Source organism: Bufo gargarizans, chromosome 2 (assembly GCF_014858855.1).
Source record: "Bufo gargarizans isolate SCDJY-AF-19 chromosome 2, ASM1485885v1, whole genome shotgun sequence".
Classification (NCBI taxonomy): domain Eukaryota; kingdom Metazoa; phylum Chordata; class Amphibia; order Anura; family Bufonidae; genus Bufo; species Bufo gargarizans.
The window spans coordinates 88,007,670-88,031,246 of NC_058081.1; the positions used below are offsets into that span (position 1 = coordinate 88,007,670).

The window sequence follows — 23,577 nt, forward strand, 5'->3', positions numbered from 1 at the left end:
TGGTACTACTACCACATCAGAGTCAATGGTAACCCGTAGCAACAGAACACGGAAAAGGATACATTCTTTTCATGTAAGAGAGGCAAGGCTGTTTTCAACCGTCTTAGGCTACATGCACACGACCGTTGTGTGTTTTGCGTTCCGCAAATCGTGGATCCGCAAAACACAGATTTGCGGAACGGCACGGACAGCCTTTAATATAACTGCCTATTCTTGTCCGCAAAGGATGGACGAGAATAGGACAGGTTATATATTTTTTTGCAGGGCAACGGATGCGGACAGCACACGGAGTGCTGTCCTGTCCGCATCTTTTGCGGCCCTATGGAAGTGAATGGGTTCGCATCCGAGCCGCTAAAACTGCGGCTCGGATGCGGACCAAAACAACGGCTGTGTGCATGAGGCCTTACAAGTTGCTGAATGTTTTAGATGAGGAGAATGCAGCACTGTCCTGCAGCCCCTAGGGCACAGCTGCTGCACAACATCTTTTTACTCACTGATTTACTGACGTAGTCAGTGAAATCAGCAGATGATGAAGTCACCTTGCAGATTAGACCTACAGGTTACACGGTCCCTGCGTGTCGTGTCAGCGAGTGTCATGTAACCTATCAGACAGGATTACACAGTCTTTTTTTTTTCGAGAAGTGTTTATAAAATGCCCACAACTTCCTCAATCGCTGCACTGTGCAGCCACAGACCGAGGAGATGACGAGATGAGATGTAAAACCTGGGCCCCCCTCCTGTGACTGCCGAGGACCCGCTGGCCCCAGACAGACAAGAGGACTTTCTGTGAATTTACAGTTTTACCCTCCTAGCGGAACAGCGGAAAGAAGAAGACCGGTGTCTTACATGTCACCCATGGGATTACGTGGTGGATAAGGGGCCAGAGAAGCGGACCGCTAAACGCCTACAGTATATATACAGGAGCACCAAGCTTTACCATGTCGCTGAAACTACCAAGGGGCTGGGAATTCTCTTTGAAATCTGACTTTGGAAGAATGGGTAAAGAAAATGAATATGTCATCATCTTCCTGTATGTGTGTTAATATGAAGTGGTATATGTTGAAGTATAGCAGAGCTGGATGCGTCATTTGAAGGGGTGCTGTCTTTTGATAAACCCTCTCCGTATGCCCAGTAGAGGTAATAATGGACTGAGAACAGAGTCCTTTAAGCAGCTTGGACTCCAGGGTAACTGGCATCTGTGCCTTACACAGGGCAAATCATCAGACGCTAACACCTTCCCTTGATGATAACTGATCATTTTGTCGCCCTTTAATTTTGCAGTGTAAAATCACGTTATGCTTCCTGTGATGATAATAGTAAGTAGGGGGGGGGGGGGGGATTCCACAGATTTTATGTGAGAACTGTTTAAAATTCAATTCTGTGTGGAATTTATTGCAGTATTCATATGGTGGATGAATGACATTGCATGGACGCATATGACGTCCTGCAATCCCATAGGAATACACTGCATGTGATACTACTACATTTCCCAGGCATGTGCATGGGGAATTACTTGGTGCCACAAACTGGTATGGATCCCTGGCTTATAGGCCCTTTTACAGGGGCCGAGGTTCTGGAGAATTATCTGGGGCGAGTGTTTATGTGACTGATCTTTCCGAATAATCGTCAGGTGTAAAGGTGTCGCCGACTGGGCACATGCCTATCCCTTGGGTGATTGCATTCTTTATGCATCATCTAAAATATTTGCTCGTTGGTGGGCATATTGCACAAAAAAGGAAACTGTAAGGGGAATGAATGATAGTAGTAGCGATTGTTGAGCCCCATACATCAATGATCATCACCACTCTGGGCAGACGGAGGCATTGAGAGCTAGGATGTGTCATAAATGTCTAATGAATGGGTTTCAACTGGCTGCTGGTCTCTAGAATGCCAAAGATGCTCTTTTTTCATGGAATGCATGGTTGGTCACGGAAAAAAAAAAACAGCAAATGGAATATTGGTGAGTAGCACCACTGCCACATTGTTCAAGCAATTGCTGAGGAACATAGTAGTAGGAAGCCCCATTAAAGTGACTGACGTTATCCTGATGAAGTGCCATCAATGTCTTTGGGGAGATAACCCAAACCCAAGATTGGTTACAAACTAGGCAAACCACCATGTAGGGTAGGTGCCTCGAAACATACGGTAGCTATATCTTTCTTGTTAAAATCCAGTTCTCTAATCCTGTTCTTCTTTTTACGTTTATGCAGAGCGAGGCCATTTGGTGCACTATCGATCTGCCGTAATGCCAACCAGCGCCTCCCCCTCTTATTTGATAGACCGTCTCTGAGAGTGGATGTACCTCCATACTCAGCATGCTCACAACTTTGAAGATGTTTTTTTTTTTTTTTTTTTTATTGTGAAGGAAACAACAAATAGGACAAAATACCAGAAAAAGTCAATGTGCATAACTATTCACCCCCCTAATGTCAATACTTTTGTAGAGCCACCTTTTGTGGCAATCACAGCTCCAAGTCGCTTTAGTTAAGTCTCTATGAGCTTGCCGCATCTTAACAATGGGATTTTTGCCCATTCCTCCTTGCAAAACTGATCCAGCTCCTTCAAGTTGGATGTTTGCACTTGTGAACAGCAATCTTTAAGTCTGACCACAGATTTTATATTGGATTGAGATCTGGGCTTTGACTAGGCCATTCCAACACATTTACATGTTTCCCCTTAAACCACCCAAGTGTTGCTTTAGCCGTGTGTTTGGGGTCATTGTCCTGCTGGAGGGTGAACCTCCGTCCTAGCCTCAAATCACGCACAGAGTAGGACAGGTTTTGCAGAAGAATATCCCTGTATTTAGCACCATCCATCTTTTCCTCAACTCTGACCAGTTTCCCAGTCCCGGCTGCCGAAAAACATCCCCCCAGCATGATGCTGCCACCACCATGTTTCACTGTGGGGATGGTGTTCTTTAGGTGATGTGATGTGCTGAGTTTGCACCAGACATAGCATTTTCTTTGATGGACGAAAAGTTCAATTGTAGTCTCCTCAGACCAGAGCACCTTCCTCCATACATTTTGTGAGTCTCCCACAGGCCTTTTCTCAAACTCACAACGTGCCTTTTTGTTTTTAGCTGAAAGTAATGGCTTTCTTCTGGCCGCTCTGATATAAAGCCCAACTCTATGGAGCGTGCGGCTTATTGTCGTCCTATGTACAGATACTCCAGTCTCTGCGGTGGAACACAACTGGATATGACTTAAAGACCAGGGACGTACATGTACGGCGGGCTGATTGGGCAGGTGCAGGAGCTGCGCCCGCCCGATCAGTGACACGGACCCAGCAGTCACTGACTACCGGGTGCCCGCTGCATATGCCAGAATCGGTGAAGACACCGATGCCGACGTATTAACCCCTTGTATTCCCCGGTCAAAGCTGACTACGGCATGCAGAGGGTTTGCGGAGGGTACTGGTGCCCTCCGCATCTCCATTGGGTCCCCGTGCTGCAGTGGCGGGGACCCAATGGCAGAGAAGGCAAGCCCAATGCCTTCCATAGGCATCGGGGCTTGCCTTCTACAGAAGCCTGTGAGATCCAGCCCTTCGGCTGGGTCTCACAGGCAGGCTGTCGGCGTAAAAGCTGACATTTAATGTATTACAATACAGGATTTATTGTAATGCATTGCAGAGGCGATCAGACCCCAGAAGTTGAAGTCCCAGAGTGGGACTAAAAAAAGTGTTTTTCATAAAATAAAAAAAAATTAAAGTTTCAAGTAAAAAAAAAAATTTTTTTTTAAAAAAGAAAGGAAAAAGAAAAACAGAGATTTTTTGTATTATCTTCTTTTTTGGGAGGGTTTCATTATTTTTAGTACTACGAGGTCAAACTAACCAGTGCTAAAGCCAGCGATGTTGGGCCCATGTTCATATATGCCTGCATAATTGAGAAAAAAAAATAATATTTGAATGTATGCAAATTATCCTCTAGAAGCAACGGGGCGTTACCATTACACCTAGAGGCTCCGCTGTCTTTGCAACTGCCACTCACTGTCTACTTTGACAGGGCCTGGCAGTGAAAATGTCATCCCACCAGGCCATGTTAGAGTGCAGAGGGCGCGGCCGTTACAGAGAGAGCGGAGCCCCTAGGTGTAATGGTAACGCCCCTGTTTGTATATAATAAAACATAATTTTTATCAGCAATGCAGGCACATAAGAACATGGCACCAACACAGATGTCTTCAGCTGCCATCTAACAGGTCAGTCCTTTAATTGTCCAAGTGTATGAGGGAGTCCTGAGGGATAGCTTAAGGCCTAGGGAGCATTTTACCATCGGCTATGGACTTCATTGGGGGGAGAAAGCTGGCACTATAGTGCCTAGGGCAGCATCAAATCTAAATATGGAGCTAGCTCCACAGCAGTAGCAGGATGTAGTGTCACCCATCACACTGCTGGTCTGTGTATGAGGAGGAGCTGTGCGGCCGGGAATCTGCTGTGCTCCTCCTCCTCCTCCTACACAGACCAGCAGAGCAATGTGTGACACTACATCCTGCTACTGCTGCGGAGCGCCAGCGGCTGAACTGTGATCATGAGGAACTAGTTGAGTATATTTTTTTAACTTCCTATGAAGGGGGCACATATGTACCCCCTCACAGTAGTAATGGTCAGATATCTGGACATAACTACTATGTACTGGCACAAAGGGGGAATAATTACTATGTGGGGGCATTAAGGGTACCGGGTGTGTATAGTTATGCTTTGGGCAGAGTTAGAGGCGTGACTTAGTATGAAAAGAATATATATATATACATATTGTAAGCATATTCACAAGATGTTTTTTATTTGCACATATATGTTTATATTTGTATGTGTGGTTTGGGGGGGGGGGGGGGCAGATACATCCTTTGCACAGGGGCCCTTTGCTGCCTGTGTCCATCCCTGGCTCTCAGCATTAATTCATTGGCCACAGGTGCCAATGGCCACAGGTGCCCTCCTGAGCTCAACTGTATCACCATCCTCAGGTCGATGATATAATTGAATAGCGTTTAAATTTTATACTGCACTGTGGTATTTGGTTCTGCTGAAAACGTATTTTGTGCTGCATTGAGATATTTGGTTCTGCTGGGGTGGTATTTTGTGCTGCACTATGGTATTGCAGGCTTTGCCTCCTTCTATTGTCCCTGCCTCCTTCTATTGTCCCTGCCTACTTGTGTTGGCCCGGCCTACTTGTGTTGTCTTGCTTTTGGTAAATTTGGACCAGCCTTCAACATGGGGCCACTTTTAAGTTTTTTCCAAGGCCACTTTAAATTCTCAGTCCAGACCTCAAGGGTCTGTCCTGCTTCCTATTCTTTTAAATATTTTTGTAGGTGACCTACTGTATGTAGGAGAAGGTCTGGTAGACATGATTTGCCTGTTTGCTGATAACACAAAAGTGTGTAATAGAGTCGATAGTCTTGGAGGGATTTGCAGTATGGAAAAATATTTAGCTTCACTACATAAATGGTCCAAACAATGGAAACTGCAGTTCAATGTTTCCAAATGTAAAATGATGCACGTGGGGAGAAGGAACCTTCAGTCTGAGTATCGTATTGGCAACTTGGTGTTACTGAGGACTTCAGAAGAGAAGGATTTAGGCATCCTGATACCAGACAGCTTCAAAATGAGTGCACAGTGTGGACAGGCAGCAGGGAAAGCAAGTAAGATGCTTGGCCGCGTAGCCCGAGGTATAACCAGTAGAAAGAGAGAGATTGTGATCCCACTGTATAGAGCGCTAGTGAGACCACATCTGGAATACAGTGTCCAGGTCTGGAGACCTCACCTACAAAAATACATAGATAAAATAAAACAAGTGCAAAAGTGGGCTACAAAAAGATAGATTGTCAGCATAAAACATATTTGTGACGAAACCAACCTTGCCACGGTGTTTTGGAGGGGGCTGTTTGCCAGCCTCCTGCCCCAGGATTACGGCCCTTTGAGATACTGTTGCTAACTTTTAAACCCCTGAACCTATTCAAGTGAATTTTGGATAGGTTTGTCCCCAAGTTATACTGGTTAAATTGATGTAAGTTATATGTATGGACAATGTAAACTCACAAAGTTGTAACGATTTATAATAAGTGTAACTTGTCAGCTTGGGAGGAATATGCTGGGTGTGGTTCTATTGTCCCATTGTTCTATTGTCCCATTGTTCTATTGTCCCATTGTGCCATTGTGTGTTTAAATGGTGATGTCTGTCCTGTTGTGCGATCGCCTGACCTGGCCTCACTGGTGGTGCACCCCTGACTGTGTGAAGGCGGCCTAAAGCTTTGCTTGGGCCAAAGCTAACACCAAAACATGCTCCTAATTCCTATTAGGGACTGCGGATAAATGAGACAATGACTATATTTCAGGACTGAGTAAACGGCAGCTGAGTCTATAGCGAGTGCTGCAGATAATGTTATCAGGGCCGTAGATATGTCATGTTCAGCCGCCCTGCACCCGGACTGTTCCTTCTTCAGTTTGTACATTAACCTCAGACAGAACAGGATGTGGATTGTAATGTAATGCACAACACACCAAGTCGGAAGCAATGAAATTCACTTGGTTTCTCTCGACCTGACGTTTGCAGCTGGAATTCATAACTAAATGTTAAATTCTTAATAAGGCTTCGAAAAAGTTATGTTCGGATTAGGAACTAGATGACTACAAGGGGTTGCAAAACCGTAGACAGAAATCAACATTGATTGCACCAAAGCAACGGAATTTCCGGGGTGGTTGGTGTCCTAGATTCAGTGACACATACAGGTGAAACCCGAAACTCGTGCAAAGTTCATGTATTTCAGTAATGCAACTTAAAAGGTGAAACTAATATATGAGATATCATTACATGCAAAGCGAGATATTTCAAGCCTTTATTTGCTATAATTTGGATGATTATGGCTTACAGCTTATGAAACCCCAAAGTCACAATCTCAGGTCCCCTTTGCTCAGGGGGTATGGATTAATTAACTGACTAGAGTGCGACACTTTGAACCTAGAATATTGAACCTTTTCACAAAATTCTAACTTTAAGCTGCATTAATGCAATTCCTTTTAATTTGCATTACTGAAATAAATGGACTTTTGCACAATATTCAAATTTTTTGAGTTTCACCTGTATTTCTGCATGAGAGCAATTGTATTTCTGCATGAGAGCTGCTGAATCTGAAATTCGAAAGAAAATTCTCAAAGGAACCTTAATGGCTAGACTTGTGGGTACACATTTCTGCAAGAATGTATGTGCCCCCTGCAACAAAAGGAGTAGCACTCACCTTGCCTGCTGCTCCCATTCCCATGGCTCCAGTGATGATGTCATGATAGGTGATCTATGCAGCCCATCACTGGCTGTAGCGGTGATCTCACGGGTGTTGATGCCTCATTGCTGCAGCCAGTGATTGGCTGCAGCGATAACCTCACTTACCTTACTCCATTTGCTGCTTCACAGCATTGTAAACTGATTGTAAACCATTTCATGGCAACCCGTCCTTGTCTTATCGGTGCCCGGTTTTTATCACAATTTCTGCGTTTTTGTTTGTCCACCTGCTTTTTGAGAATTGACTACTGGTTCTCTATGTAAATGAGATCTGGGGAGTTTCCTGATTATGTTTTGTTTAACAAGCCACACTTTTGCCTTGTGACATGGTGCTGTATCATGCTTGAAAAAAGCATTGTTCATCACCAAATTGCTCCCTGGTCGTTTGGAGTGCAGTGACCCGCTGGGTCACTGCTAAAGAGTTAATACTAAGTTCATTGCTAAAGTGATAAAAGTGTTCAATGTGATGCTGACCATGATCTATGCACTATGTAACCCAAAAAGGCTATATATAGGTAAGAATCAGTTAAAGGAGTTTTACGAGATTTATATACTGATGACCTATCCTCAGAATAGAAAAAAAGGCAGTCACAAGCAGCACCCACTGGCCTAATCCACCTTTCCAGAATGCAACAGCTAAACAATGACCACAGATCCTCCGCAGTCCATAGATTAATAATTAAATGACAGATAATGGCAGCATCTCCAGAAGTTCCTCTTTATTCTTCGTACTTACAGAAATATGTGCAAACAGAGTAAAAATGCTATGTTTCAGCTACGACGTAACCTTGACATTTATGTGTATTGTGGGTGGAACAGAAAATATAGTAAGTAATTAATTATTAAAACTTAACTTTTAATATGATAAACATAGAAAATTGGCCCCATGATAATTAGATAACAATAAATACAAAGAAGGAAAGCAATGCGGAGCTTCACCACGCAGGTAATAATGGTACTAAACAACCAAAACACATTAAGAGAACAAGAGGTGCTCGGCGGCACCAAAAAAGGTAACCAGGTGGTCCTACCGCTCTAATGAGATGCTCCTTGATACAACGGATGCCTAGCCGGTGTTAAAGGATGTACACACACCGTTGCTGGAGGCAGTTGTAAAGCACAGGGTTAAGGATGCTAGCTGGCCCTAGTAATGCCCTAGGGACCTACAATGGCCTAAGCGACCTGACCACGGATCCCCGTGACCAGTCACAAGCAGGAACCTAACCCTGGAATTTGTGCGCCCTAGAAAGCCCTCGCCTGCCTGATCCCTACACGCATGTTTCGCTGAAAAGATGAGTAAGAAGCTCATCAGGGGAAACACGGGAGCTTGGGCTAAAGCTGTACAGGGTACACTGACAATAATATCAGATGTGTGCCCTGCACAGAGGCAAAGTATGTCCACGATCCTGATATGGATACAAGTGGACAGACTGACTGTAGGATGATAGGGGGAATACTGATGCTAAGCCCCTCTCCTACTAACAAACTCTTGGCGCATGGGCTGATGTAGCCTGAATTGTGGGTGGATACAATTTCTACCGTTTTCTTTGGGAATGATTTGGTTTTGCAATTGTTGCATTTACAGCATCTTTGGAAGCCTTTGGATGTGAGCAAGTTGGATCCGTTAGATGAAGTTGTTGGATTTTTCTTGAAATTGGATTTTTCTTGATAGTGGGTGCTACTTTTAAACCTAAATTTGTGGCTTTAGTGTAGGTTATTTGTGGCTTGTTGGTTAAAGTGGATCCGATTGTCTTATACTTCAGGAGATGAAACCAATATTTATTTATTATTGTCTACATTTTTTTATGTTGGGCCTGATATGGTAAAATAATACGGAGTGTGTCTTCTTGTTTTGATGGTTTGTTCCTAGGTGTAAAGAAATCCCTTCTGTTCATGGACCTCACTTTTTCCAGAGTTTTCTATTGAGTCAATGGGGTAAGGTTTAGTTAGAAATTCCTGTTTGAGTTTTATGGCCACGGATTCAAATTGATCGTTGTTTGTGCAATTACGTTTCAACCTTCTAAACTGACTTATGGGAATGTTGAGAAGCCATCTGGGGAGGTGGCAGCTAGTATATAGGATGTGACTATTTTTCATTACTGGTTTTGATATGTTTTACATTTTCAAAATTAAGTTGTTCTAATGTGAATATGATATCAGTGGAGTCTTTGATGTATAAGTTTGTATAACTATAGGCTGTAACATTTTGTCTATGTATTCTGATAAGTTTGCTGTAATTGAGCCAATACCAGAGAGTAAAGGTCAGTCTGGTGGATTATTGTAGTCTTTATGTATTTTCGGTATGCAATAAAAAACTGGCAGTCGTTTAGGTGTTTCTATAATATATTTTCGTTCTCGTTCTAGGAGTACCTCATTGTTGAGTTCCTCATTGCATAGTTTGATCAATTGTTTATGAAATGTTTCGGTGGGATTTTCTTTTAAGGGACTGTAGGTGAAAGTGTCAGATAACTGTTTATTGCATTCTTGTTGGTATTGTGCAGTGACTAAGATGACTATAGCTCAACCTTTGTTTGCTGGTCTAATGGTGATTTTATTCTGTGTTTGAAGCTGTTGTATTGCCTCTTTTTCTTTTTTTGTCAGGTTATTCTTAATTTTAGTACATTTAAATCTGCCTCCACGTTGTGCCTAAAAGTGGCAACTTCTTGGCTGATTTCCTGTCTAGGATATTTCATTGAGCGTAACTTTAGATCCGTATGTATATATTTGGTTGGATTTATGTCTTCTCTTACCATTGGGTTTTTAATGTAATGTTTTTTAGGCATAATTTCCTAATTAATTTTTCAATACCTATATAGGTTGAGAATTTATCAATAGTGGTGGTTGGTGCGAATTTTAAACCTTTGTTTGTGCCGCTGTGAGTGCTATTTGGCTTAAATTTACTATTATATTCTCTGTTGTGTTCTCATCCTGTGAGGGTTGTGAGCATGATGTCTTGTGTTTATGCCTACCTCTTCGCATTTGTTTGCGTGATTGTGCAAGCGGGTTCTAATCGGTGATCTGGGATTGTGATTGTTGGGACGGTAGTGCTGATGGTGGTTGTGAGTTGGTGTTGGATTTGTCATGTCCGTTCTATGACTGTAATGTCGTTGTCGTAGATCGTACTGGTGTGGTTGTTGTTGTGTCCTTGGATCTCGTTGGTGTGACTGTTTCGTCATTGGATGTCTCCTCTCTGGGGTTGGTGAGTGTCCCTGTCTTATTCTTGGTCTGTGATGTGGTTTGAACTACACTCAGTGTCTAAACATTAAATAGACTATCACAGTGATCCATCCACTCTGTAACATTCTCTCATTAATCTTACCAATTACATGAACCCCCTATACTACACGTAATTTGGGTCTTTTCTAATCATCATGCATATTTCCTAGTAATGATTTTATCTACTCCTGACATGGATGATCCACTCCATGTTTTTAGAGAAATGTATACCCCTTTATAAGTTCTACAGAAGCCATACACTGCAGACCACTGAGGAAGAGGCATTGAGCCTCGAAACGCGTTTAGTTTCTCTGCAGTACAAACAGCTTCCTATGTATCCAAGCGACCCCTGAGGAAAGAGCGGCCATCGCGCACGAGTCCGGCTACCTGTGTACCATACCAGCCGCTCGCTACAAAGAATGCTTAACCAGAGAATTCAAGTACTCCGCCACGCTCCGGGCAGGTAGAGCTCGGCCGAATAGTACTCTCTTTGCGGACATCTGGACTGGTAACGTAATTGCACTTCTTACGACGCACAGTGACACTGTTCCTAGACTTGCCTGACAAGCGCTTTAACTCTATGTATTGTTAGTTCTGTGGACACCGACTACTGCGCACAGTATATACAGAACGATCCCATGGCTTTCAGCGCTACTATACTACAAACATCAATACACCGCAGACTATTACAAATGTTAAACAGATCATTTCAACTTACTGGAAAATAGATGATCTGTTATCTGAAAACACAGAATGTTCCAGCTGGATTGATGCAATTAAAAGAAAGCTCCTCTCAACACACACAAATACATGCCCGTTGCAAGGGAGAGCCGAAGCGCTTTCATATCGCAGCACACAGAATCACTTAGGCTACTTTCACACTTGCGGCAGAGGAATCCGGCAAAACGTATGCCAACTGATTGCATTTCAAGACTGATCAGAATCCTGATCCGTCTCACAAATGCATTGCAAGAACTGATCCGTCTGTCCGTTTATCATACGGACAAACGGATCTGTTTCGTTTTTTTCCCCCCGCATTTTTACTAGTCTGTGCATGCGCAGAACGGAAGGACGGATCTAGCATTCCGGTATTTTGAATGCCGGATCCAGTACTAATACATTCCTATGGAAAAAAATGCCGGATGCGGCATTCAGGCAAGTCTTTATTTTTTTTGGCTGGAGATAAAACCATAGCATGCTGCAGTTTTATCTCTGTCCTGATCAGTCAAAAAGACTGAACTGAAGACATCCTGATGCATCCTGAACGGATTAATCTCCATTCAGAATGCATGGGGATAAAACTGATCAGTTCTTTTCCGGTATAGAGCCCCTAGGACGTAACTCAGCGCCGGAAAAGAAAAACGCTAGTGTGAAAGTACCCTTAGCTGTCAAGCAGAGAGTACGGTCTTACAGCATCAGTAACTCTAATACAACTGCTCCCCCTACTGGATACTAACGGCACCAACAACAAATGCCTCATATCATCATTGCTGTTTTATAATATTATCATGGCTGCTTTATTTTTTATTAAATTTTTAATGGACTCTCTTTTTTTATTATTTTCTCATTTCTGATCGATTTAGATTTTAATACATTCATTTCATGTTGATCAACTGTCGGTACGTTTTTTTCATACCTTCATAAATTTTTATTTTATAAATTTTTATTTTTTCCTTGCTTTATTTGCAAACATAATAAATTATTAATAGCACTATACGACCTTTGTGGTTTTTATGTACAACCTGAGATATATTGAGTGCCTCCCAAACCCCAAAATCCCTTTAACATGTTCACCGAAATTATGTTAGCAGGTCCTTTTGTGGCAGGGCTGAAATATAGTAGAAATGTTTTTTTTTGTGATTTTGTGAGTAAATTTTCATGGCAAGGAATGACCTTGCAATTATTGCACTCTTCACAAATTTAATGCAAACGGGATCATGTGAAAACCAAAATTTGTCTCAGTCTCAAACTGTTTGCCCGCAACTGTAATGGACAGATGGCTGCATTGTTTATATAGGGCAGGGCAGATAGCGGACCATGTCTCAGAGGCTTATCTCGGACCGCTACATGCGTGGTTTCCTCTTTTCTCATGTTTATCCTGAGATAAACTGTGGTCATGATAAAGATATAAAATATGTAATATAATGAGAAAATATGAATAATCCCTTCGTCAGTGTTATACCGACATCAGATCCTGGATTCTAATTGATCTGCCTGCAAATGGCTTTTTATAAAAAATGGTGTATTTAATATTGGCACTGGATTTTGGGTAATCTTCCTCAAGGTTTTCTACTATTGTATATGCATTTCTATCATCGTCCATAATATTCTGCTGAGCATATACAGTGCTAGCGCTGTGCAGTTAGTGCCCAGCACCGTAAGTAGCTTCTTTCACAATCCTTACCACTCTTGTCTAAAACCCAGATGCCATTCTGAGCTCTGCCTGGCATGTGAGAGGAAGTGTATGTAATGTGTCCTGCCAGAAAGCAATTACAGACCATATTAGAGCCCATTTATAAGACCGTATGGCCATGGTGCCCGTATTGCAGACATGTGAATCCCTTATTGCGGTGCGGACCTATTGACTTTAATGGGTCCGCGCTCTGCAAAAGGTAGGACATGTCCTATCTCTTGCGCAGAGGAGGCACGGATTTGGAGCCCATGGAAACACCCGGAATTTCTTCCGTGGGCCTTGGGTCTGTGCTTCCGCACCGCAAAAGGTAGGACATGTCCTAACTTTTGCCGTATTTTGCAGATCGCAGACCCATTCAAGTCAATAGGTCCGCACCACAACACAGGATTCACATGGCTATTTGCGGCCCGCAAATCAGGCACAGCGACCATACGGTCGTGTGAATGAGCACTTATTGTGTTGCAGTGATAGTTTAAGGATATATTTAATTTAGTAGATTGAATTAATAGGTAGCGGTAGAAAAGTCAGGGTTTTGTCAGAGAGGGAAAGCATAGGGTCAGGGTTCTGTGTGTGTGTTTTACAGTGAGGAGAGGGCTGCTGCTGGCAAGTGGAAAGCTTCATATATAATGCACTGCTATCACCAAAATCCTGCAATTCCTGCTCAAATATCATTTTTTTTATATGCATTAGCAGCCAGTTATTTTTTATTTTTTTTAAAACCTCAATCATCTACAGTTCATAAGTGTTTTATACGCATTTTCCTAGCACCCCCAGCAGAAAACACTCTGCAATTGCAAATTTTTCTTTCTAGAAAACAGTTGCAATTTTGCTAGAATTTAAAATGACACAATGTAATGCGTTAGTATAACAGTTTGATTCAACGCATTGTATTGCGTTAGTGTGACCTGTTCATTCAATGCACTGTTTTGTGTTATTAGAGCAGTTTCAGTCAGCGCATTGTATTGCATTATAATGACAGTTTTTAAATTCAAGGCATTGTACTACATTAATATACCATTGTAAATATTCAACACCAGTCTGCAGTGTGTTCAAAGATGGGAACGAATGTTTAATTGCGCCTCTGTCTGTGAATTATTGAAAAAATACTTTTGCTAGTGTTTAATAATCGGTGTACCAAACCTTCTTTAAAGAGAAATGATAATAAAATGTCTGGAAAACAACAGTGGAAAATAAAAGACCCATGCCTCATCTTCCAAGTGTCAGAATATATGTGGCTGTAGCAGTACAAACATTAGCATCAGCATAGTCAGGTAGTAGTAGCATCAGCATAGTCAGGTAGTAGTAGCATCAGCATAGTCAGGTAGTAGTAGCATCAGCATAGTCAGGTAGTAGTAGCATCAGCATAGTCAGGTAGTAGCAGCATCAGCATAGTCAGGTAGTAGCAGCATCAGCATAGTCAGGTAGTAGCAGCATCAGCATAGTCAGGTAGTAGTAGCATCAGCATAGTCAGGTAGTAGTAGCATCAGCATAGTCAGGTAGTAGTAGCATCAGCATAGTCAGGTAGTAGTAGCATCAGCATAGTCAGGTAGTAGCAGCATCAGCATAGTCAGGTAGTAGCAGCATCAGCATAGTCAGGTAGTAGTAGCATCAGCATAGTCAGGTAGTAGTAGCATCAGCATAGTCAGGTAGTAGTAGCATCAGCATAGTCAGGTAGTAGTAGCATCAGCATAGTCAGGTAGTAGTAGCATCAGCATAGTCAGGTAGTAGTAGCATCAGCATAGTCAGGTAGTAGTAGCATCAGCATAGTCAGGTAGTAGTAGCATCAGCATAGTCAGGTAGTAGTAGCAGCAGCATAGTCAGGTAGTAGTAGCAGCAGCATAGTCAGGTAGTAGTAGCAGCAGCATAGTCAGCACTACCCATCTAACCGTTAGTAGTAGCAGCAGCATAGTCAGGTATTAGTAGTAGCAGCATAGTCAGGTATTAGTAGTGGCAGCATAGTCAGGTATTAGTAGTAGCAGCATAGTCAGGTATTAGTAGTAGCAGCATAGTCAGGTAGTAGTAGCAGCAGCAGCATAGTCAGGTAGTAGTAGCAGCAGCATAGTCAGGTAGTAGTAGCAGCAGCATAGTCAGGTATTAGTAGTAGCAGCATAGTCAGGTAGTAGCAGCAGCATAGTCAGGTAGTAGCAGCAGCATAGTCAGGTAGTAGCAGCAGCATAGTCAGGTAGTAGTAGCAGCAGCATAGTCAGGTAGTAGTAGCAGCAGCAGCAGCATAGTCAGGTAGTAGTAGCAGCAGCATAGTCAGGTAGTAGTAGCAGCAGCAGCAGCATAGTCAGGTAGTAGTAGCAGCAGCATAGTCAGGTAGTAGTAGCAGCAGCATAGTCAGGTAGTAGTAGCAGCAGCATAGTCAGGTAGTAGTAGCAGCAGCATAGTCAGGTAGTAGTAGCAGCAGCATAGTCAGGTAGTAGTAGCAGCAGCATAGTCAGGTAGTAGTAGCAGCAGCATAGTCAGGTAGTAGTAGCAGCAGCATAGTCAGGTAGTAGTAGTAGCAGCAGCATAGTCAGGTAGTAGTAGCAGCAGCATAGTCAGGTAGTGGTAGCAGCAGCATAGTCAAGTAATAGTAGCAGCAGCATAGTCAGGTAGTAGTAGCAGCAGCATAGTCAAGTAATAGTAGCAGCAGCATAGTCAGGTAGTAGTAGCAGCAGCATAGTCAGGTAGTAGTAGCAGCAGCATAGTCAAGTAATAGTAGCAGCAGCATAGTCAGGTAGTAGTAGCAGCAGCATAGTCAGGTAGTAGTAGCAGCAGCATAGTCAGGTAGTAGTAGCAGCAGCATAGTCAGGTAGTAGTAGAAGCAGCATAGTCAGCACTACCTATCTGACCGGTAGTAGTAGCAGCAGCATAGTCAAGTAATAGTAGCAGCAGCATAGTCAAGTAATAGTAGCAGCAGCATAGTCAGGTAGTAGTAGCAGCAGCATAGTCAGGTAGTAGTAGTAGCAGCAGCATAGTCAGGTAGTAGTAGCAGCAGCATAGTCAGGTAGTAGTAGAAGCAGCATAGTCAGCACTACCTATCTGACCGGTAGTAGTAGCAGCAGCATAGTCAAGTAATAGTAGCAGCAGCATAGTCAGGTAGTAGTAGCAGCAGCATAGTCAGGTAGTAGTAGCAGCAGCATAGTCAGGTAGTAGTAGCAGCAGCATAGTCAGGTAGTAGTAGCAGCAGCATAGTCAGGTAGTAGTAGAAGCAGCATAGTCAGCACTACCTATCTGACCGGTAGTAGTAGCAGCAGCATAGTCAGGTAGTGGTAGCAGCAGCATAGTCAGGTAGTAGTAGAAGCAGCATAGTCAGCACTACCTATCTGACCGGTAGTAGTAGCAGCAGCATAGTCAGGTAGTGGTAGCAGCAGCATAGTCAGGTAGTAGTAGAAGCAGCATAGTCAGCACTACCTATCTGACCGGTAGTAGTAGCAGCAGCATAGTCAGGTAGTGGTAGCAGCAGCATAGTCAGGTAGTGGTAGCAGCAGCCGGCCACAGCTCGTCTTCACTTCCGGTAGGCTTGAAATGATTATTGAGGATAAAGAGGATGACATTCTGGACTGGATGGCTCACTATGGGAAAAAGCACTGGCGTTTGTGTGCTCCCATACACATCCCCCTATAGTGTGCAAGCACGACCACCACTGATGGATTGGAAGGTGGTCATAACCACAGAAACAAGCAGTGTACAGTATAATAAGATGGAAAAATGAATCCAGACAGCAAAGGAGACAATATGGACAATCACAAATCATTAGAAAGTGTCTTGTGGTAACTTCCTCTACATAATAAATGCTATTTGCTGACCTGAGAAAACCCCGTTAAGGTTGTGGCAACCTAGATGTATGCTATGACCAGTGGCGTAGCTACAGGGGTCGCAGCGGTCGCAATTGCGACCGGGCCCCTGAGCCAGGGGGGCCCACGGCCCCCCCCACCGCCTCCTATTCAAAATGTTATCTAATAGTGCCGGGGCCCGGGGCAGTGCGCACGGCGCAGCGCAGGCTGTAGTAGGCAGGCACTAGGCAGCTCAGCTCACCACGTGTGTCAGAGGGGGCGGCGCCGGCCGCGGAAGCAGCGTGAGGTCTGAGTGACTGGGAGCCAGAGGCGTGGTTTGCGCGCATCTCCGGCTCCCAGTCAGTCAGATACTGTCAGAAGAATCAGCAGGCGGCAGTGACTGTGCGGCGCGCGAGGTGAGTTTTCTTGACTAGACTCGGCTCGGCCCGGCCCTCGGCTCTACAGTCTCTACTCTCTCTGACTCTGAGTCTGAGACTAGTGACAGGTGGCGGCAGCGCAGTGAGCAGAGCAGAGGCGCTGGCTAGCCCAGCTTGATGATGGGATTTGGCGAGCCAGCCCTGTGTATTACCTGCAAGAATGTAGTATTACAGGACATGCTTTCAAATGAACGACAGACCATGTAATTAGATGTGGACATGAATCAGCAAGAATGGGAGATCCTTCTGTACAGTAGAATGGCTTGATCACAAAGGAAGGGGGTCCCAAGTAGGGGACCCCCATGTGATATCCATAAGCAATAATAGAGTATACAAGCAAAAGTGGTTTTCATGAGACATTATAGGAGTTTCACCATAAACAATGTTTATCCCAGATGCACAGGTAGATATATGATCAAAATGCTGCATCAGGTCTATATGGTTGATAATACAATTCAAATGATCACAGCACTCATGCATTCACTGGCTTTTCCTGGGTGCTCGTCTAATTTCGTTCCCAGCTCCACCTCAGGAACACTTTCATCCATATATATACAAATTGACAGGACTCTGAAATTGAAGGTGAAGTAATCAGTGATTTTTTTTCAGCCGGACATAAATTTAGGCAACGTTTCGGGCTATTTGTAGCCCTTCATCAGGCCTAGCTAATCGGAACAGACATGTGGACGCCAGAGCCATGGGCGTAGCTACAGGGGGTGCAGAGGTAGCAGTCGCTACTGGGCCCAGGAGCCTGAGGGGCCCCAAAGACCCTTGTGCCACATAAGAAGACACACAATGCACTGAGGGAAGGGGGGCCCAAGCTGAACTCTTGCACCAGGGCCCATGAACCGTTAGCTACGCCCCTGGCTATGACTATATGTATAATGGCCCCCTGACACAAATGAATAGTGGTACTAATCAATGCTAGATCCAGGTTATTTCCCGACAGCTGGGTGTTCTGGTCAGCGCTATGGCACAGGCTTGGCCAGTTCTTTAGGCTCCAGTTTTTCTTCCAGAGTAAAAAAAACAAACAAAACAAAACAGAACACAATTCATTCGGTGAAATAGTTCCAGTATAAAAGAGGAAATATAAAAATACATTACTCATGAGAAACAATGCTCTGATGAGTAATACAGACTGTGAACCTGCTAGAACATGATTTCATTTCACAGTTCCTATGAAAATGCCCTTGTTGGGTAGATTATTTCTCTAAACCTGCCACATTTTTGCACAATTAGTCTAGGTGCACCCACATTAATAAATATGGGCCTGTTGGTTTCAGAAACATGACAGAAATCCTGCAGACTAACACTATGAGCAAGATTAGCTGTAGGCAGCCCTGGGGCCTTCATTAGGCCCTAGGCTGCCATGTGAATACATCAGCATCCCGCAATCTCATTTGCTGGGTGCCGATAGGGGTGACACAGGAAGTCCCTCCCTCTAAACCACTTAGGCTGTGTGACAGCAGTTTTTTTAACGTTCATTTTCAGAACCATTTCAGTTAATGGGGCTATTCACATAGCAGTTTTTTTTTAACATCCAGTGAATAGCGGCTGTCAAAAAATAGGACATGCCCACAGTGGCGTTCCTGGGGCTGGGACTTTTTCCTTTATAAGATGCAGTGCATCTTATAAAGGGAATACTAGTGAGCGCTTCCATAATGGAACCGCTTACTAGTCTGCAGGAGGAGGGGGAGAGAAGCGCTGTAGCGCTGTACAGTACTTACCCCTCCTCCTGCTTGCTCTTCTCAGGGCCCGCACTGTTGTGTCCTGGCTGCCTGTAGCATCAGGACATACAGAGCGCACTCTGACCTGACGCTGCAGGAGGTCAGGTGACTGCAGCGCGGGCCCTGAGAAGAGAAGACAGCCAGGACAGGGAGAGTGGCGACAGGAGAGCTCAGAGGTAAGTGACATTATTATTTTACAGTCTGATCTTAGGTCTGATATGGAGGTCTAATGGGGGTCTGGAGTGGTCTGACTGGGGGGGGGGGGGGGTCCAGGAGGTCTGAATGGCTGGTCTAGAGGTATAATGGGAGTCTGAAGGTCTGACTGGGGGTCTAGAGGTCTAATGGGGGCCTAGAGGTCTAATGGGGGTCTGATTGGGAGTCTGGAGGTCCAATGGGGGTGTCTAGAGGTCTGACTGGGGGTCTGATTGGGGGTCTAGAGGTCTGACTGAGGGGGCTGTAGGTCTAATGGGGTAAGATATGGGGTCTGGAGGTCTAATGGGGGTCTGAAGGTCTAGTGGGAGTCTGAGGTCTAATGGGGTCAGATATGGAGGTCTAGTGGGAGTCTGGAGGTCTCATATGGGGGTCTGGTCTGAGGTCTAATATGTGGGACTGGAGGTTCTAATGGGGGTCTTATATGGGGGTCTTATATGGGGGTCTTATCTGAGGTCTGATATTGGGTCGGGGTCTTACATGGAGGTCTAATGGGACCATTTATAATACTGGAGGGCACTATTGGGACCATTTATAATACTGGAGGGCACTATGAGGTGCCATAATATGATTTGATGGCTATTTTTAACGGCGGTTAAAACCTGATGCAAAACAGATGCAACAGCCATTAAAATGTAAATGGCCATAAAAAACGAATAGTGTGTCCAGCTGTTTTTTTTCACTCTTGTGCGATGCAGCAGTCGCTATTGACTATGGCAATTAAGAGGTTCAACGGCCCGGAACAGCGCTTCTGCCTATCTGGGCTGTTAGAGCAGGAGCCTGGCTCTCATGTTAGAGCCGAGCCCCAACTCTCCAGTAGATGGGAGCGCTGTGCAGCGCTTAGACTAGACTGCCATAAAAAGCGGCCAAGCCTGAGGCCCCTTAGTGACCACTGTAAAAAAAAAAAAAGGTCATTAATGGGTTAAATTATTAAGGGCTGTCATTGTCAACATGCCACCACCAGGGGGAGCTAACTGCACGTGGATTTATTGCAAGTACTGAATCCTTTGGTAGTGGTTTAAATCTGCAGGCTGTGGGTGTCCTCTAGTGGTGGCTGCACTGCTGCTATTGTGGGTCGTATAACATTAAATTGGCAGAAGACCCAGGTGGGAGAAGGATAAACATCATTAGATCAAGAGACCCAGATTTTTTTTAGATCACATTTTGTGAGAAAAATCTCGAACTGTCATCTTTCTGGCCAGAGGAGCTGTAACTCAGCAGTGAGAAACGAATTTACTACAAGGAATCTTAAGGAATGTTCTTTATTTCCCTATTATGATGGCTAGCGTTTCTCTGGATATTATGGTCAGTGACTTTCCGTATCTGGGAAGAGAACTGAATCCACAAATAGCTAACTTGTTATGGACCAAATTTGTGCCTATTTGTCTATGGAAATGTAATGATCCTTTGTTTATTAAAAAGACATACCCTCATATATAGGGCCCCCTGCACCTGTGGCCCCTACATATAAATCACTGAATTGTAGAAATAGTGTAAAGGTAGACTGTTGGAGAGAAGAAGTAAATAATAGACAAGTGAATAATAAATCTCATTATCAAGGTCCAGACCTAGTTTGAGAGAGCATAGAAATGAAATATCAATGTATAATTTAGCTGAATCCTGGTTTGTAAGAGAGTAATGACTGAATGTAGAAGATACGGACAATGTCTACCCCTGCTGTCTGAACTGAAAACTGCAAATTCAGGAATACCACAAACACCTATACTAGCAAAGTGCCTGCCGCCATTTCTTTTTTAAATCCTGCAGAAATGTCCTATACTTGTCTGCAAAACGGACAAGAATAGGATGTGTTCTATATGTTTTACCGGGCTGCAGGAACTCACATACGGATGCAGCCCCATTGAGATGAAGGGGTCCACATCTGATCCTCAAAAAATATGGATCAGATACAGTCGTGTGCATGAGCCCTAAAGCGGTACATACCACAGACCGGCGCCTGCTATGGATACCAGCAGGGCCCAGTTCTAGTTGGTTGCATCCTCTGATTCGGGGCAGTTAGAACCACCAGGTTGTGCACCGTTTCTTTTTTAGGTCCACACAGGCTGCATAAATAATAACCCCTTCTACCCGGAGGTGTTTTTGATTTAGCATTTTCGTTTTGTGCTCCCCTGCCTTCCCAAAGCCATAACATTTTTATTTTCCCTTCAACCAAATTTTGCCACAGTTTTACAGTTTTTCTCTTACGGTGTTCATTAAGCAGTAAAACTGACTTGTGATCTTCATTCTCCAGGTCAGTACGAATCTGGTGATACCACATGTGTATGTATAGTTTACCTTGCGTTTTGATTTTCGGACTCCTTTTTTGTAGGTATGTGTGCGTAGCTGTATGAGGGCTGTACTGCAACCTGTACTTTTCATTGATACCATTCTGGGTGGTGTACAACTTTTTAATCACTTTTTATAAAAAAAATTGTGGGAGGAGAAGCAACCAAAAAATGGCCATTGGCCATTTTGACTCTTTTTTCGTTTCACCTTTTTCCGTATGGGATTAGATTACATTATATTTTGATAGTACCCATGATGTAGTGTGTATTTTTTTTATATTTTTTTTTACAATTTTTATTTTCATTATGGGTAAGGAGGGTGATTAGAATTTTTATATATTTTTTTATGTATAAAAACATTTTTTTTTAGATCGCTATTGTCATAGACACCAATGCTCTAGCATTGGTGGCTGTGGTGATTTTACTACTTTCCTATGGAGCTCTATTACAGGCAAGGGCTCGATAGGAAACACTGTGCAGCAGCAGCCTCCTGTCATTCACTATGACGGCGGCTGATGCACACAAGCTCCGGCTCCTCTGATCGCCGCACCAGGGAGCCGGAGCATACCTGGAAGCATGCGCTTCTGGTATTTAGGGTGCTCAGATGCCATGGTCATGTTTGACCATGGCATCTGAGAGGTTAAATGTCTGCAATTGGCATTACTCCCTGGTTGCTATGGCGCCCACCTCCGCTAGTTATAAAGGGTATTAGTATACAGTCAGGCCTAACTATAATGCGCCATGCACAGGAGACCAGCACATATCCTTATACAGGTCCTTCTAAAAAAATTAGCATATTGTGATAAAGTTCATTATTTTCTGTAATGTACTGATAAACATTAGACTTTCATATATTTTAGATTCATTACACACAACTGAAGTAGTTCAAGCCTTTTATTGTTTTAATATTGATGATTTTGGCACACAGCTCATGAAAACACAAGATTCCTATCTAAAAAATTAGCATATTTCATCCGACCAATAAAAGAAAAGTGTTTTTAATACAAAAAAGTCAACCTTCAAATAATTATGTTCAGTTATGCACTCAATACTTGGTCGGGAATTCTTTTGCAGAAATGACTGCTTCAATGCGGCGTGGCATGGAGGCAATCAGCCTGTGGCACTGCTGAGGTGTTATGGAGGCCCAGGATGCTTCGATAGGGGCCTTAAGCTCATCCAGAGTGTTGGGTCTTGCGTCTCTCAACTTTCTCTTCCCAATATCCCACAGATTCTCTATGGGGTTCAGGTCAGGAGAGTTGGCAGGCCAATTGAGCACAGTAATACCATGGTCAGTAAACCATTTACCAGTGGTTTTGGCACTGTGAGCAGGTGCCAGGTCGTGCTGAAAAATGAAATCTTCATCTCCATAAAGCTTTTCAGCAGATGGAAGCATGAAGTGCTCCAAAATCTCCTGATGGCTAGCTGCATTGACCCTGCCCTTGATAAAACACAGTGGACCAACACCAGCAGCTGACATGGCACCCCAGACCATCACTGACTGTGGGTACTTGACACTGGACTTCAGGCATTTTGGCATTTCCCTCTCCCCAGTCTTCCTCCAGACTCTGGCACCTTGATTTCCGAATGACATGCAACAGTCCAGTGCTGCTTCTCTGTAGCCCAGGTCAGGCGCTTCTGCCGCTGTTTCTGGTTCAAAAGTGGCTTGACCTGGGGAATGCAGCACCTGTAGCCCATTTCCTGCACACGCCTGTACACGGTGGCTCTGGATGTTTCTACTCCAGACTCAGTCCACTGCTTCCGCAGGTCCCCCAAGGTCTGGAATCGGTCCTTCTCCACAATCTTCCTCAGGGTCCGGTCACCTCTTCTCGTTGTGCAGCGTTTTCTGCCACACTTTTTCCTTCCCACAGACTTCCCACTGAGGTGCCTTGATGCAGCACTCTGGGAAAAGCCTATTCGTTCAGAAATTTCTTTCTGTGTCTTACCCTCTTGCTTGAGGGTGTCAATGATGGCCTTCTGGACAGCAGTCAGGTCGGCAGTCTTACCCATGATTGCGGTTTTGAGTAATGAACCAGGCTGGGAGTTTTTAAAAGCCTCAGGAATCTTTTGCAGGTGTTTAGAGTTAATTAGTTGATTCAGATGATTAGGTTAATAGCTCGTTTAGAGAACCTTTTCATGATATGCTAATTTTTTTAGATAGGAATTTTGGGTTTTCATGAGCTGTATGCCAAAATCATCAATATTAAAACAATAAAAGGCTTGAACTACTTCAGTTGGTGTGTAATGAATCTAAAATATATGAAAGT

General features: G+C 43.8%; 1 protein-coding gene across 1 annotated transcript in view; it reads left to right on the plus strand.

Annotated features, from left to right (window-relative positions):
- The first annotated feature begins 692 nt into the window (after positions 1-692).
- ARHGAP25 (Rho GTPase activating protein 25) overlaps positions 693-23,577 on the plus strand; it is a 99,375-nt gene continuing 76,490 nt past the window's right edge. The window contains exon 1 of the mRNA XM_044279267.1: positions 693-999. Within this exon, the coding sequence (XP_044135202.1) occupies positions 939-999 (61 nt within the window). The 5' untranslated portion in view covers positions 693-938. The remainder of the gene's footprint in view (positions 1,000-23,577) is intronic.